Raw genomic sequence first — 16,400 nt, 5'->3', positions numbered from 1 at the left:
ATAGAACCCTGAATTGCACTGAGAAGACAGTACAACTCAGATAGCATCTGTGTTATATGGCGTTGGCCACTGCATTCTGGACCAGTTGAAGCTTCTCGATAGTCTTCAAGGGCTGTCCCATGTAGAATGCATTGCAACAATCCAAATGGGGGATTACTAAGGCATGAGTGACCATGAGTAGAGCTTCCTGATCCAAGAATGGGGAGAACTGGAGGACAAAACCTATTTGTGCAGTAATTCTCCTGGCCATGGCTGCCTTGAGCAGGAGTTTTGAGTCCAAGAGAACCTCCAGATCTCTCACTCATTCAGAGTTAACAGTACAAAGCTACTAGATCTGAGGACCCCTACAACTCACAGTCATTCAATCTTTTTCAGAGTTGAGCTTGTCAGTTCTTCTCTATCCAGGTCATTCTTTCTCAATCTTGGCAATTTTTCCCATTCTGGAAGTTAAAATCCACACATCTTAAAGCTGCCAAGGTTGAGAACCACTGCCCTAGGCATAGGAAAGCATCTTGGCAGTGTGGGGTTGAGATGTCCAACTGATTATCATCAGTATATTCAAAATACTCACCTGTGTTGACAGATGATCTCACTCAGAGGTTTCGTGTAAATGTTAAATAAGACCAGACAGCATACCAAACTCTGCATAACCCCACATAGCAGAAGTCTAGAGTTGGACCTTCCCTCCCCACCTTTCTCCCCACCCCTCACTGAACAGCAACTGGAATGTAAGGAAGAGAAGTACCTGTCTCCCACTCCCAACCTTCTCAACGGGTCCACAAAGATACTATGATCAATCCTATCAAAAGCCATTAATAGATCAGGCAGGGCCAGAATGGATGCACTACTCCATCCTGCGTCTACCAGAAATCCTGTCAAAGATACAGATTAACAGAGTTGGAAGGGACCTTGTAGATCATCTAGTCCAATCACCCTGCCTCAGCAGACCCCACACCATTTTTGACAGTCCCAGTCTCTTCTTGAAAGCTTCCAGTGATGAAGAACTCACAACTTCTGAAAGCAAGCTGTTCCATTGGTTGATTGCTCTCACTTTCAGAAAATTTCTCCTCATTTCTAGGTTGAATCTTTCCTTGATCAGTTTCCATCCATTATTCTTTGTCTGGCTGCCAGGTACTTTGGAAAATAGCTTGACCCCTTCCTCTCTGTGGCAGCCTCTCAAATATTGAAACACTGCTATCATGTCTCCCCTGGTACTTCTCTTCGCTAGAGTAGCCATGTCCAGTTCCTGCAACCGTTCATTGCCATCTCAGCGATATGTCCTGGCCTGAACCCTGACTGTCACAGGTCCAGATCATCTGCTTCCTCCAGAAACTTTGGAGCTGTCAGCCTGCCACCTTCTTAACAATATTCCCTAAACTGGATAAGCTAGAAACTGGACTACATTTGTCCAAACCAGCAAAAACTCTTTTGAAGTGGTTTAGCTGCTTTGCAGTTTCTAGGAGTAAAGTTAGGGAAGTTAAAACAACATATAAATCCACTTGCAAAAGAATTTGACACTTTAAGTTGCTCCCTTACTAGGCATAGTCTTAGATATTGAGAAGGAGAGGCAGCATCAGAACTTCCAGTTATTAGGTGGTTTTCACCAACAATTAATCAAGATAGATGCAGACATAACAAACACATTTTTACAATATGCATTTAATATTGGGCTGGGGTAGGAGCTCAATGCACTGTGCAAACTGCCATTATGGTCCAGTTATTGTTTAATGTATTGTGGGAGTTCAGAAAACAGGTCAGCTCAATAACCTGATTCTGTCTTTTCTGAACACAGCTATTTTTTTTTTCCTGGAGGGCTGACTGCATTCAGCTGCTGCAGTATCTTGTGCCATTTAAAATGTTGTTGATGTGGTGAATTGGAGCCTGTTGGGCTCATGACATTATCTATAGAGCTTTCCAAAGGAAGGCTGCATTCAGAACCTCTTGTACTCCAAAGAATTTTATCCTACATTCCAAGATTTCTTTCCTTAAATCTGGGCCAAGAAAGATCATACTGTAGCTCAGATGCACTGAAGGTTGATTAAAATTCACTTCTCAGCAGCTTTGGATAAAACTGGGAAAGATGGAGAGATGACCACTCTAATTTCAATTGAGAAATCTGCAGGTTTCTGATTTTCTTTCAACTTTCCAAGTAAAAAACAGGAGGGTTGCTTCCTTTTTGGGGAACAGAGGAAAAAACTACATGCTAATTGTTTTGGAAGCAGATCAGGGGTGGGTTCTACTTACTTTTACTACCGGTTCGCAGCGGGAGCGTACCCAGCACCCTGGAACAAGGGTGAAATCTAAAATTTGTTACTACCGGTTCTGTGGGCATGGCTTGGTGGTGGTGGGGTAATGTGACTGGGTGGGCATGGGCAATTTTTTTTTTTACTTTTAAAACCATTTTTTCTACAACCTCTTCAGCGAAGAGGTTGTAAAAAAATGCTTTCAAAAGGCTCTGACGATCCCAGCTGAGTTGCCTGATCGGCAGAGACTTTTTTTCTTTTAAATGCCTCTGCCGATCAGGCAACTCAGCTTGGATCATCAGAGGGTTTTTTTTTTTAAATGCCTCTGCCAATCAAGCAACTCAGCTTGGATTGTCAGAGGCATTTAAAAGAAAAAAACCCTTTTTTTTCTTTTAAATGCCTCTGACGATCCAAGCTGAGTTGCCTTATCATTAGAGGCATTTAAAAGAAAAAAAGTCTCTGCCGATCAGGAAACTCAGCTTGGATCGTGAGAGGCATTTAAAAGAAAAAAAGTTTTTTTTTTTAAAAAAGCCTTTGATGATCCCAGCTGAGCCCCGCGATCATCAAAGGCTTTTTTTTTTAACTTTTAAAAGCATTTTTTCGGCCGAAGAGGTTGTAGAAAAAATGCTTTTAAAAGTAAAAAAAAAGCCTCTGATGATTGTGCAGCTCAGCTGGGCATGGGGGGGGGGCAGGGATTTTTGCTACCGGTTCTCCGAACCACCCGCCTCCATCGTTATCGGATCCAGCGATCCTGTCCGAACCGGGAGCATTTCACCCCTGCCCTGGAAACCGCGAAATACCGGCCTGCAGTGACTCTGCCAATGAAAACGGAGCTCATAAGGGCTGTGGGTGGCCCTCCCAAGCTCTGTTTTTGCTGGCAGGGGGTTGCAAGAGGCAGTCGCAGGCGAAAACAGAGCTCGGGAGCCTATTTTCATTGGCAGAGTGCTCGGGCCACCACAGGCGCCCCTGACATGAGTGACAATGAGCTGGCCATGCCCACCCCGGCTACACTCACCCCCCCAGGTCAAACACAATCCTGATGTGGCCCTCAATGAAATCGAGTTTGACTAAGGTGACCAGACGTCCCGCTTTTGGCGGGACAGTCCCGCTTTTGAGCAATTTGTCCCGCGTCCCGCGGCGTTTTAAAAAAGTCCCGATTTTTCATTCTGCCTCCTGAGTCCCCGCTGATGGCTAGAGGGAAAAAAAACTGTTTGAACTCTTGCCGCGGGGCTTCAAAGGGCCGACCTACAGCTGATCAGTGTTAAAAAAAAAAAACCTTGGTATATTTGCGGCGCAAGGCAGCCCTCGTTTCCTGCCGACTCGGAGCGGTAAACAGCGTCTGCAAGCTCTCATCTCTCGAGAAGCCCAACCAAAGTTTCCCGCGCCATTTCAGGGAGCGCTCCTCGAGAGACGAGAGCTTGCAGGGGGCCGAGAGAGCAATGGAGAGCAAAATCCGGCTGCTCCCCGAACCAGACGCTGTTTACCGCTCCGAGTCCCAAGCGACAGGAGAGGAGGGCTGCCTTGTGCTGCAAATATACCAAGGTGGAATCCTGATGCCGCCCTTACAGCGGAGAGAAGAAGCCGGATTTTGCTCTCCATTGCAGACACCAGATCGTAATGCACCACCTGCAAAAATGCGAAAATTTCCAAATGTAGCCCTGCCCTCTTACAGCTCTCCTGATGTTCAACTGTTGTCTCTCAAGGTCAAGGAGGATACTTGGCCAGCCTCATGCTTGATGTCTCCCACCTTGGCAGCTTTAAGACTTGTGGACTTCAACTCCCAGAATTCTCCACAATTCCCCAGAATGGGCTCGGCGGGAGTTGAAGTCCAAACGTTGTAAAAGAGCCACAATTGCCCAGCCCTGGGCTAGGGTAGGCTGATGCCGCGCGGATGGGAGGAGGGGCGGGCGACCCAGCAATTAAGTTGTGGTTTGGAGGTATATATGGGGGAAATTATTTGGTTTATTATTATTGATAGATATAATTAATTGATTTGTAAGAAATTGGATTGCATGGAAATAATTGGAATATTCATGTTCATATTGATTAATATACAAAAAAGATAGTTATATAACTAATTGATTTATATTAAAATGTTGAATTTGTACTAAACAACTGTATTACATAATTATATAATTAACCAATGTGAGGATGGATATAAAAATAGATGACAATGGGAAGGGGTATAATATGGAATAGAAGGGGAAAATTGAATTTGATTAAGATTAGAGATGAGGATGAAGGGTAATATTGGTTTTTTTAAAAAATAGATGAGGAATAAATATGGCAAAAAGGAAATATAGAAATTGTAAATTTAATTGAAATGACTAAACGCTGTTTAAATTTGTGAACCAGCCAAATATTCTGTTCAAAGAAAATACATTGTATGTTTGTATGTGTGTTTCTAATTACTGCTATTTATTCATATTTGTTCTCTTTTATTCTTTAAAGTTTAACAATTCATTCTTTATCTTAATATCTTTATATTTGTTTGGGGTTGGCTTTCTTCCCGTTCATCTTTTTTATTGTACAGCAATCTTTCTCCTCAAACCTACCACCTCTCTCTTTTCTTTCCTTCTTACTTTCTCTTCCCCCCTTCTTCTCCTCCCTGCTTCCTCTTCCTTTCTCCTTCTCCTCCTCTCTTCCTCCCTCTCTTACCCTCACTCCTACTCTAATTTCTCTTCCTTCATCCCTCTCTATTGCTGTATCCTTTAATGCATATGGACTACTCAGAGGGCTGAAAAAGTTATTTTTGACTGGTCCTCACACTTTTGACCAGTCCTCGAACTTACGACTGTCCTCACATTTTACATTTTTGCCCTATCTTGTCATCATGGTGAAGAGAAGCAGTTGTGAAATGAGTGACATGGTTGTTAAGAATGCTGCATGGGCATAAATGTGAGGATGGTCGTAAGTATGAGGACCAGTCAAAAGTGCGAGGACCTGTCAGAAATGACTTTTTTCAGCCCTCTGGTTAGTCCTTTTGTGCATATGGACTACTCAGAGGGCTGAAAAAGTTATTTTTGACTGGTCCTCGCACTTTTGACCAGTCCTCGAACTTACGACTGTCCTCACATTTTACATTTTTGACCTATATTGTCATCATGGTGAAGAGAAGCAGTTGTGAAATGAGTGACATGGTTGTTAAGAATGCTGCACAGGCATAAATATGAGGATGGTCATAAGTGTGAGGACCAGTCAAAAGTGCGAGGACCTGTCAGAAATGACTTTTTTCAGCCCTCTGGTTAGTCCTTTTGTGCATATGGACTACTCGGAGGGCTGAAAAAGTTATTTTTGACTGGTCCTCGCACTTTTGACCAGTCCTCGAACTTACGACTGTCCTCAAATTTTACATTTTTGCCCTATCTTGTCACCATGGTGAAGAGAAGCAGTTGTGAAATGAGTGACATGGTTGTTAAGAATGCTGCACGGGCATAAATGTGAGGATGGTCATAAGTGTGAGGACCAGTCAAAAGTGCGAGGACCTGTCAGAAATGACTTTTTTCAGCCCTCTGGTTAGTCCTTTTGTGCATATGGACTACTCAGAGGGCTGAAAAAGTTATTTTTGACTGGTCCTCACACTTTTGACCAGTCCTCGAACTTACGACTGTCCTCACATTTTACATTTTTGCCCTATCTTGTCATCATGGTGAAGAGAAGCAGTTGTGAAATGAGTGACATGGTTGTTAAGAATGCTGCATGGGCATAAATGTGAGGATGGTCATAAGTGTGAGGACCAGTCAAAAGTGCGAGGACCTGTCAGAAATGACTTTTTTCAGCCCTCTGGTTAGTCCTTTTGTGCATATGGACTACTCGGAGGGCTGAAAAAGTTATTTTTGACTGGTCCTCGCACTTTTGACCAGTCCTCGAACTTACGACTGTCCTCAAATTTTACATTTTTGACCTATATTGTCATCATGGTGAAGAGAAGCAGTTGTGAAATGAGTGACATGGTTGTTAAGAATGCTGCACGGGCATAAATGTGAGGATGGTCATAAGTGTGAGGACCAGTCAAAAGTGCGAGGACCTGTCAGAAATGACTTTTTTCAGCCCTCTGGTTAGTCCTTTTGTGCATATGGACTACTCAGAGGGCTGAAAAAGTTATTTTTGACTGGTCCTCACACTTTTGACCAGTCCTCGAACTTACGACTGTCCTCACATTTTACATTTTTGCCCTATCTTGTCATCATGGTGAAGAGAAGCAGTTGTGAAATGAGTGACATGGTTGTTAAGAATGCTGCACGGGCATAAATGTGAGGATGGTCATAAGTGTGAGGACCAGTCAAAAGTGCGAGGACCTGTCAGAAATGACTTTTTTCAGCCCTCTGGTTAGTCCTTTTGTGCATATGGACTACTCGGAGGGCTGAAAAAGTTATTTTTGACTGGTCCTCGCACTTTTGACCAGTCCTCGAACTTACGACTGTCCTCAAATTTTACATTTTTGACCTATATTGTCATCATGGTGAAGAGAAGCAGTTGTGAAATGAGTGACATGGTTGTTAAGAATGCTGCACAGGCATAAATATGAGGATGGTCATAAGTGTGAGGACCAGTCAAAAGTGCGAGGACCTGTCAGAAATGACTTTTTTCAGCCCTCTGGTTAGTCCTTTTGTGCATATGGACTACTCAGAGGGCTGAAAAAGTTATTTTTGACTGGTCCTCACACTTTTGACCAGTCCTCGAACTTACGACTGTCCTCACATTTTACATTTTTGCCCTATCTTGTCATCATGGTGAAGAGAAGCAGTTGTGAAATGAGTGACATGGTTGTTAAGAATGCTGCATGGGCATAAATGTGAGGATGGTCGTAAGTATGAGGACCAGTCAAAAGTGCGAGGACCTGTCAGAAATGACTTTTTTCAGCCCTCTGGTTAGTCCTTTTGTGCATATGGACTACTCAGAGGGCTGAAAAAGTTATTTTTGACTGGTCCTCGCACTTTTGACCAGTCCTCGAACTTACGACTGTCCTCACATTTTACATTTTTGACCTATATTGTCATCATGGTGAAGAGAAGCAGTTGTGAAATGAGTGACATGGTTGTTAAGAATGCTGCACAGGCATAAATATGAGGATGGTCATAAGTGTGAGGACCAGTCAAAAGTGCGAGGACCTGTCAGAAATGACTTTTTTCAGCCCTCTGGTTAGTCCTTTTGTGCATATGGACTACTCGGAGGGCTGAAAAAGTTATTTTTGACTGGTCCTCGCACTTTTGACCAGTCCTCGAACTTACGACTGTCCTCAAATTTTACGTTTTTGCCCTATCTTGTCACCATGGTGAAGAGAAGCAGTTGTGAAATGAGTGACATGGTTGTTAAGAATGCTGCACGGGCATAAATGTGAGGATGGTCATAAGTGTGAGGACCAGTCAAAAGTGTGAGGACCTGTCAGAAATGACTTTTCAGCCCTCTGAGTAGTCCCTATACATATAGCCATGGCCACCCGGTCACATGACCAGCTAGCCACGCCCACCCAGTCACATGGCCTCCAAGCCACGCCCACACAATAAGCCACGCCCACAATGGTGTCCTTCTTACCAATGTTAAAATCTGTTCACCTTACCCTATACACATAGCCATGGCCACCCGGTCACATGACCAGCTAGCCACGCCCACCCAGTCACATGACCAGCTAGCCACGCCCACAAAATAAGCCACGCCCACAATGTCCCTCTTTACCAATGTTAAAATCTGGTCACCTTAAGTTTGACATCACTGCACTATACCATAATCCGATGAAATATATCACAGTGGGGTGCATTCATAGAACATACTAAGGCAAAAGTACATAAATTGCATAATCCAGTAAATTGCATGACCAGGCCACAGAGGTACAGATACTCCTCAGTTTACAACCACAATTAAGTCCAAAATTTCCATTGCTAAGTTAGGCAGTTGTTAAGTGAATTGCACCCCACTTTATTATAGCTGTTAAATGAATCACTGCAATTGTTAAATGAATCATGCGGTCATTAAATGTGTGGGTTGGGTTGCCATACAAATTTGTATAATGAATAAATAATAAAAGAGAGCCAGTTTGGTCTAGTAGTGGTTAAGGCACAAGGCTAGAAAGTAGGAATCTGTGAATTCAAGTCACACGTTAGCCATGAAAGCTGGCTGGGTGACTTTGGGCCAGTTGCTCGCTCTCTCTCTCTCTCTCTCTCTCTCTCTCTCTCTCTCTCTCTCTCTCTCTCTCTCTCTCTCTCAGCCCAGTCTACCTCACAGGGCTGTTGTTGTGGAGAAAATAGGAGGTGGAAAGTGTGTTGGATATTTTTGCCTTCTTGAGTCATCTGTAAAAATAATAAAAGTGGGAAATTAATATAATATAATATAATATAATATAATATAATATAATATAATATAATATTCCTCAAAATCTCTAGAAATTAAGTCTGAAGATGGGCAGGAGAACCATTCTTGTTTCTTGGTAGAGAAGAACACAGATGTGGACAGCCAGGCCCTCTGGCTTAGAGAATCCCTTCTGTTTGCAATCTATTGTAGAAAAACACTTTTGTTTGTCTGAAATGGTCTTTCGCCCAAGCAATAAACAGCATTGTGTCTTCTGACAAAAGAGAGGCCCGATTTTCCAGTCCAGATTTTTCTGTGGAAGCAAATGTACTGGAGGCTGTGGATGGAGACTATTTTCTTGGAGCTTCTTTTATTTTTATGAAATGGGCAAGGAGTTTTAAGCCTCCCTTCATGTGACATTCAGCAGGTTTCCCAGACAACGAGACCCCTGAGTCTAAGGCTGTATAGTTTCCCACGGGCCTTGTCACTCAGGAAACAGGGCAGGAGGACCTGCCAAGGGCCATAATTGTTGGTATTTCCAGTAGGAATGTATTTTGGGCATTGCATTAATTTCAAAATCTTTGCTTGCCTCGTTTAAAAAAAGAAGAAGTCAAGCTGCCCTCCGAAACCACTTCAGAGAAATTAGCTGCAAAAAAACCCTCCCCATTTTGAGGGAGTACAAATCTTTTATTAAATGGAAATGATGGAGAATGTTAGTTTAGCATAGTTTAAAAATAAATAACCATTGGGATCCCTATTGTGGCACCCACGAGGTACCCATGTGCTCACACATGTCTATATTGGTACATACTAGCCCCCCCCGCCTGCCTCTTTCCACTTCGCTTTTTTTAAAAAACAAATTAAAGTTTATTTTAACTTTAAACCAAATTACACAGCAAGCTGCAGCCCACCACCTTCCAAAAACCATATTTATTTCTCAGAATGGCCTTGGATTTCACATAACCACCATAAGTATTGTTAGAGGATAAATATGGCGAGTGGATGCTGTCCATTTTTTTTTTTTTGTAAATGTGCATACTTGACTTAAGGAAAAGTCTAAAGTGAACTTATAGGCATCTGTTACAAGCCATGATGACGTCACCCAGAAAAATATAACCCATATCTTTTGTGAGATGTCATCAAATGTGTGTGGTCATTTGCCATCTTCCCCCAAAGACACACAACCGAAGTAAGCTGTGGGCTATTTATTTATTTATTTGTATTCCATCTTTGTCAGCGTCCTAGCACTGGCATATATAAAGAGAGGAGAAGCTTGAACTACTAAATCCCTTTGAAGATTCTGTCTCCTCAGAGATGGGAGATGGGGGAGACATTCCTGTGATCTGACGAAGAAGATATCAGGAAAGTGACTCGGAAGATAGCCAATGAGAAGCAGAGAATTGGGGATCGGAAAGGGAGGGATTGGGGGGCAAAGGTCAGTACTGACTATGAAAGAGCCAGGATCAGATCGCTGTGCTCAAATAAAGAGAAAATTTTCTTAAAGATCGGCAGTTTGGAAATTCATTTATTTTGAGATAGCATCGAAACCTGACCATCTTTATTATTATTTTTAAATAACTCAAGCCACAAACATATCCCACACACCTTCCTTCCTCCTATTTTCTCCACAACAACAACAACATTGTGAGTTGGGTTGGGTTGAGAGAGAGTGAGTGGTCCTAAATCACCCAGCTGGCTTTAATGGCTAAGGCAAGACTTAAACTCACAATCACCTGCTTTCTAGCCTGGTGCCTTAACCACTAGACCAAACTGGCTGTCGAGCAGCAATAATAAACACCTTTCCTCATTTGTTCTTCAGTATGTTGGTTTCTGTAACCAACCACTTCTACTGTGGCAACCATTTTGTAAACTGGGCATGCTCCAATGGCAGCCGCTTTTCTATTGACTGCATTTATAAAGAGGTTTTGGGTCCCATTAAGTTTGGACTACTTTTGAGACTATTGGACACGTAGAGAAATGGCAGTTTCTTTGTTTTTCACTTATCTTCTTGGAACCTCTTGTTTCAGGCATTGAGAACAAAAGCTATGACTTTCAGGGAGAATGGCAACCTGACATTTCTACCTTTATTCCCACTTCCGTTCTTGCAAAGAAGGAAAAGGCCTGAAATTGACACATCCTCCATGTTAAGTCGATGGTGACAGCGGCAACACTTCCATGATTGGACGTCTTGTCTTGGCATTGAAAATGTGCTCCAATTTCCTCATGTCAGAATCGCCATGAGAGCCTGCCAACCAAGGACTCTAGCGGGGGCAGAAGGCAGATCTGTCAAACAAGGGCTCTTCTTCTACATATGCAACATAATCATTGTGAACCGTTGAAACAATGGGATGTGGTTTGTCCTCTGTTTAAATTTGGAATACAGTAAAATGGTTGTTCCTCCTGCTGGGTGAGACTCTAGCTATGTGGAGAACATGCTTGTATATTTTGTGATGGATCCTTTGGGCTTTCATCTCAGGCCCCTCCCCAATCTTTGCAAACAAAATGTTTTCTCCTCATTACTTGTCAAAAAAGGAAAGAAACGTAATAGAATAGAACAGAATAACGGAATTGGAAGGGACCTTGGAGGTCTTCTAGTCCAACCCCCTGCTTAGGCAGGAAACCCTATACCACTTCAGACAAATGGTTGTCCAATCTCTTCATAAAAACTTCCAGTATTGGAGCATTCGCAACTTCTGGAGGCAAGTTGTTCCACTGATTAATTGTTCTAACTGTCAGGGAATTTCTCCTTAGTTCTAGGTTGCTTCTCTCCTTGATTAGTTTCCACCCATTGCTTCTTGTCCTGCCCTCAGGTGCTTTGGAGAATAGCTTGACTCCCTCTCAGGAATTAATACACTCAGATAGTCCTTGATTTATGACTTTGACCACACCTGGGACCAGAATTTCCATTGGTTTTATTAAGTGAGTCATGCTCAATTTCGTAACCTTTTTTTTGCCATGGTTGTTAAGTGAATCACTACAGCTGTTAAGTGAATCATGTGGTCATTAAGCAGATCCAGCTTCCCCCACCCCCGTCCTAGTGACTGCCTGTTGGAAGCCGGCTGGGAAGGTCACAAATGGTGATCACATGACCCTGAGATGCTGCTATTTATTGTCATAAATACATGCTGGTTGTCAAGTGCCCAAATTTTGACCACATGAAGCTGCAACAGCCATAAATGTGAGGAACTGTCATAAGTCACCTTTGTCAGTGCCACTGTGACTTCGAACAGTTGCTAAACAAATGATTGTAAGTGAAGTACTACCTGTAGACTTTCGGCATTGTCATTACAGGCAGGGCAAGCATTATTGTGTCATCTCAACCTCTCTTCAGAATCACATCATTATCTAATGTTTCTTCAGGCATTTTAGGTCTGTAGAAGCAAATTGGCTAATGTTTGTTACCCCGAATGATAATATTTTAACGTCTGACGTCTTATCCCAGGGGTGTGAAACTCAAGGCCTGGGGGACAGATCCGGCCGGCAGGGTGCTTAAACCTGGCCCATGGGGCCACCCTAGAAACAGCAAAGGACCGGTCCACAGTGCCTCTGCCAGAGAAAATGGAGATTGGGAGGGCCACGTGCAGCCCCCCCCAAACTCCGTTTTCACTGGCAGAGGGCAGCAGGAGGCCGTCGCAGCTGAAAATGGAGCTCTGGAGCCCGTTTTTGCTGGCAGAGTGCTTCGGCCACCACAGATGCCCCCAACACAAGTGATGTCAAGCTGGCCATGCCCACCTGGCCATGCCCACCCCGGCCCCTGAAGTAAAACAACCCTGATGCGGCCCTCAATGAAATCGAGTTTGACACCCCTGTCTTATCCTTTTAACTATATTGTATTCAGTTTAATTTTGAACACCACTTTTGCATCTTGGAAACTAGGAACAAGGGTGGTGCACCGAAATATTTATATCATCCAGACTTAACAGTTGAAAAATGGCAGGATAAAAATATTTACGATACATAAATCAATGGACAAATGGTGCACTAGAAATCTAGCCATAGAACAGACTACGGTTTTATCTTTCCAGCATTTGCAGACTGATGAGTCACAAGCAAGGTTTTATGTTCAGACTTAGGGCTCCATAAATCTGTTTTATATCTTGTGGTCCATAAGGCAATACAGAAAAACAACAGCCATCCAGATGCATTATTGTTGCACTCCATGAAGATGGATAGAAGATGCTTTTGACATGAAATGGTGAAGGGCGTTGGTCTTCTTATGGGGATTCTCACTACTTCCAGTTTTTGTCTCCAATATATATATATTTAATTTAGTGCTAAGCCATCCTGGCATCTTTCTGAAACATCTAAACACTGCAGAGCCATGAAACAATCTCCTACTGAAAAGTTCATATAAAAATTTGGAGTGTGTCTATTTTCTGTGGTGACTCCAGACCCAGACTCACATTGATTTGTGATGACACTAGCTAGATCCAGAATTGCTGTGACATGGACTGAGAAGCAGAAGACTCAGCAGAGGCCAACAATCAGAACAGGGGTGAAATCCAGCAGGTTCTGACAGGTTCTGGAGAACCAGTAGCGGAAATTTTGAGTAGTTTGGAGAACCAGCAAATACCACCCTGGCTGGTCCCAGAGTGGGGTGGGAATGGAGATTTTGCAGTATCCTTCCCCCAGGAGTGGGGAGGTAATGGGGATTTTGCAGTATCCTTCTCCTGGAGTGGGGTGGGAATGGAGATTCCCACCAAGCCACACCATGCCCACCAAGCCATGCCCACAGAACCAGTAGTAAAAAAATTTGGATTTCACCACTGAGCTGGACCTTGGTAAATGTTGGCCATTTTTAAATTTTAGTTTCAATTTCTTTTTAACTAAACTGATGGGGATTTTGTCAAGTTTCCACTTTGAACCTAAGTGACAAGACCTGTAAAACTCCAGTAGAAGTGAGTATCTGTAGCTCAGGGTTGAATTGTGGAATACTCTCTGAGCTTGGTTGTTTGCTTGTAGAATTTGCTTGGAGATGTTTCATTACTCAACAAGGTAACATTATCAATGAAGAAAACCTGCACTGACTAAACTGTGGCTCTCTATTTCTCCATCTCAAAAGACCCATCCAGCCATAGAAAGGAAAACAATTGTTACTTGCTTTCTTGGCATGCGGGGCAGGAGAAAATACAGGTAGTCCTTAATTTACGACCACAGTTGAGCAACTGAGCACAATTGCTAGTAAGCAAGATAGTTGTTAAGTGAATTTTGGCCGGTTTTATAACCCTTCTTACCACAGTTGTTAAGTGAATCACTGCAGTTAAGTTAGTAACACGGTTGTTAAGTGAATCTGGCTTCCCCATTGACTTTGCATGTCAAAGAGTTGCAAAAGGTGATCACATGACCCTCGGACGTTGCAATTGTCATAAATACAAGCCAGTTGCCAAGCATCTGAATTCTGATGATGTGACCATTGGGATGGTGCAATGGTTGCAAGCAGGGGTGGGTTCTACTTACCTTTACTACTGGTTCGCAATGGGATCACTTCTGCGCATGCACAGATTGCTGATGATGACATCCGGGGCAGTGGACGGGGCCTCCCGCCGGTTTTACTACCAGTTCTTGCGAACCGGTCCGAACCAGGGGCAACCCACCACTGGTTGCAAGTGTGAAAAACGGTCATAAGTCACTTTTTTCAGTGCCATTGTAACTTCGAATGGGCACTGAGTTGCCTTGAAGGTTGAGAACTGCCAGTAATCAGGAGAACCTACCAATTGGGAGCTGCATTAAGTGCAATATAGGCAGAGCACATTGCCTTCACCATGACCAAAACATAGGAAGTGTTTAAAAAACTGGAAAAACATTTCTTAAGCCAGTTTCATTTCTGGTCAATTTAGGTAAAAGAGACAAGTAGCTGAAGGCTGCAGCGTCTCCATAAGTGTGCATGACCTTCACAAATTAGATTAGATTAGATTAGAATTTTTTATTGACCAAGTGTGATTGGACACACAAGGAATTTGTCTTTGGTACATATGCTCTCAGTGTACATAAAAAGACAAGATACATTCATCAAGAATCATAAGGTTCAATACTTAATGATAGTCATAGGGTACAAATAAGCAATCAAATCATACTAGGAAACAATCAATATAAATCGTAAGGATACAGCAATAAGTTACAGTCGTAAGTGGGAGGAGATGGGTGATAGGAACGATGAGAAGATTAATAGTAATAGTAATGCAGCCTTAGTAAATAGTTTGACAGTGTTGAGGGAATTATTTGTTTAGCCGAGTGATGGCGTTCGGGAAAAAACTGTCCTTGTGTCTATTTCTGATATTCTGATAACTTTTCCATTCAGATTTTAATTTCAGAACCATTGCATTAAATTAACCTTTCTATTACTACCAATGGGTGCGTCCGGCGATTTGGATCTGCCAGCTCTACTTTTGTTGTCGCTAGTTTTATTAAAATTCTGATTCATCCAGCTGCCCTTTTTTGTCAAACTGCCCTGTATTTTAAATTTCCCCAGCATTGTTGTTCTTTTTTTGCAGAGTGAAATAGGAAAGGACTACAGGAGCAATAGGGCACAAAGAATCTGGGGATGGAGGAAGAAGGAGGCCCACCTTCTTCTGCGGAAAAAGGCCTGGCACTTACTCTCCAAGAACATTCTGCACATCCCTGCCTTATTTTTAAAGACCTAATTAAGAAATCTTTGAGAAGTCTCCAATGAATTAAATACTGCAGAAGGGTTAATTAAGGGAGCTCCCTGCGGAATTGGTTAATAGTTGTGCCGGAACAGTGAAGATTTCAATTACACAAGTGTTCCTTTTCCCCAAATAACCCAAACAGGTCACTTCAGTGAAATCAAAGAGCCTTTGCTGATTCAAAAGGCTGTAGGGTGGTTTTTTTTTTTTTTTAAAGAAAAATATATATTGAGAAATGATATTGTAGGAAGTTAGCACCCACCCCTAGGGGTGAAATCCAGCAGGTCTTGACAGGTTCTAGAGAACCGGTAGCAGAAATATTGAGCAGTTTGGAGAACCGGCAAATACCACCTCTGCCTGGCCCCAGAGTGGGGTGGGAATGGGGATTTTGCAGTATCCTTCCCCTGGAGCGGGGTGGGAATGGAGATTTTGCAGTATCCTTCTACTACTAAATCAACTACATATGCTAGTTTTGTGGCCACTCAAGAAATAGTCAGGCACGGGAAGGGTTTTGTGGCTCCTGATGTTTTCTTTTCTGTGGAAAACGGGTCCAAATGGCTCTTTGAGTGTTTAAGGTTGTAGACCCCTACCCTAGGTCAAACCTCTGCTCAAGTAGGAAGCCCTAGACCAGTGATGGCTAACCTTTTTCGGACTGAGTGGCCAAAGTGTGTGTGTGTGCACTTGCATGCACGCGCACCCCCAAAATGCAATGCACGGCAGGCCCTGTGCACGCGCCACATCCACACGCCCCACCCCATGCATGCAGGGGCGGGGGGCCCATACACGCCCTGCCTCCGCGCATATGTGGCAGAGACCCGAAGACCAACTGGCTGGTGGGAGGCGTGCATGCATGCGTGGCAGGGTTGAATTGCCCACAGGTTGCGTGCCCACAGAAAGAGTACTGCGTGCCACCTCTGGCATGTGTGCCATAGGTTCGCCATCATGGCCTTATACCATTTCAGACAAATGGCTGTCCAATCTCTTCTTAAAAACTTCCAGGGTTGGAGCATTCACAACTTCTGGAGGCAAGTCGTTCCACTTATTAATTGTTCTAACTGTCAGGAAATTTCTCCTTAGTTCTAGGTTGCTTCTCTCCTTGATTAGCGTGTTCTGCAAATATTTTTTTTTCTTTTCACCACCACTTCGGCACTGCTTTCTTCTTCCATCTACGGTAGCTCACCATTCCTTCAAAATTGTTTGATGCAATCCTAAACTTTGACAAAAGTGA

General features: G+C 43.1%; 1 protein-coding gene across 1 annotated transcript in view; it reads left to right on the top strand.

Moving 5' to 3' along the window:
* Positions 1-10,696, top strand: part of LOC139318325 (protein spinster homolog 3-like) — a 32,250-nt gene extending 21,554 nt beyond the window's left edge. Inside the window, exon 12 of the mRNA XM_070945733.1 lies at positions 10,556-10,696. Within this exon, the coding sequence (XP_070801834.1) occupies positions 10,556-10,653 (98 nt within the window). The 3' untranslated portion in view covers positions 10,654-10,696. The remainder of the gene's footprint in view (positions 1-10,555) is intronic.
* Positions 10,697-16,400: the final 5,704 nt, after the last annotated feature.

Source organism: Pituophis catenifer, unplaced genomic scaffold (assembly GCF_029215685.1).
Source record: "Pituophis catenifer annectens isolate HBS135680 unplaced genomic scaffold, rPitCat1.0.hap2 SCAF_1, whole genome shotgun sequence".
NCBI lineage: Eukaryota > Metazoa > Chordata > Lepidosauria > Squamata > Colubridae > Pituophis > Pituophis catenifer.
Note: the sequence above shows the minus strand (reverse complement) of the source record. Positions and strands in the feature narration are given on the sequence as shown.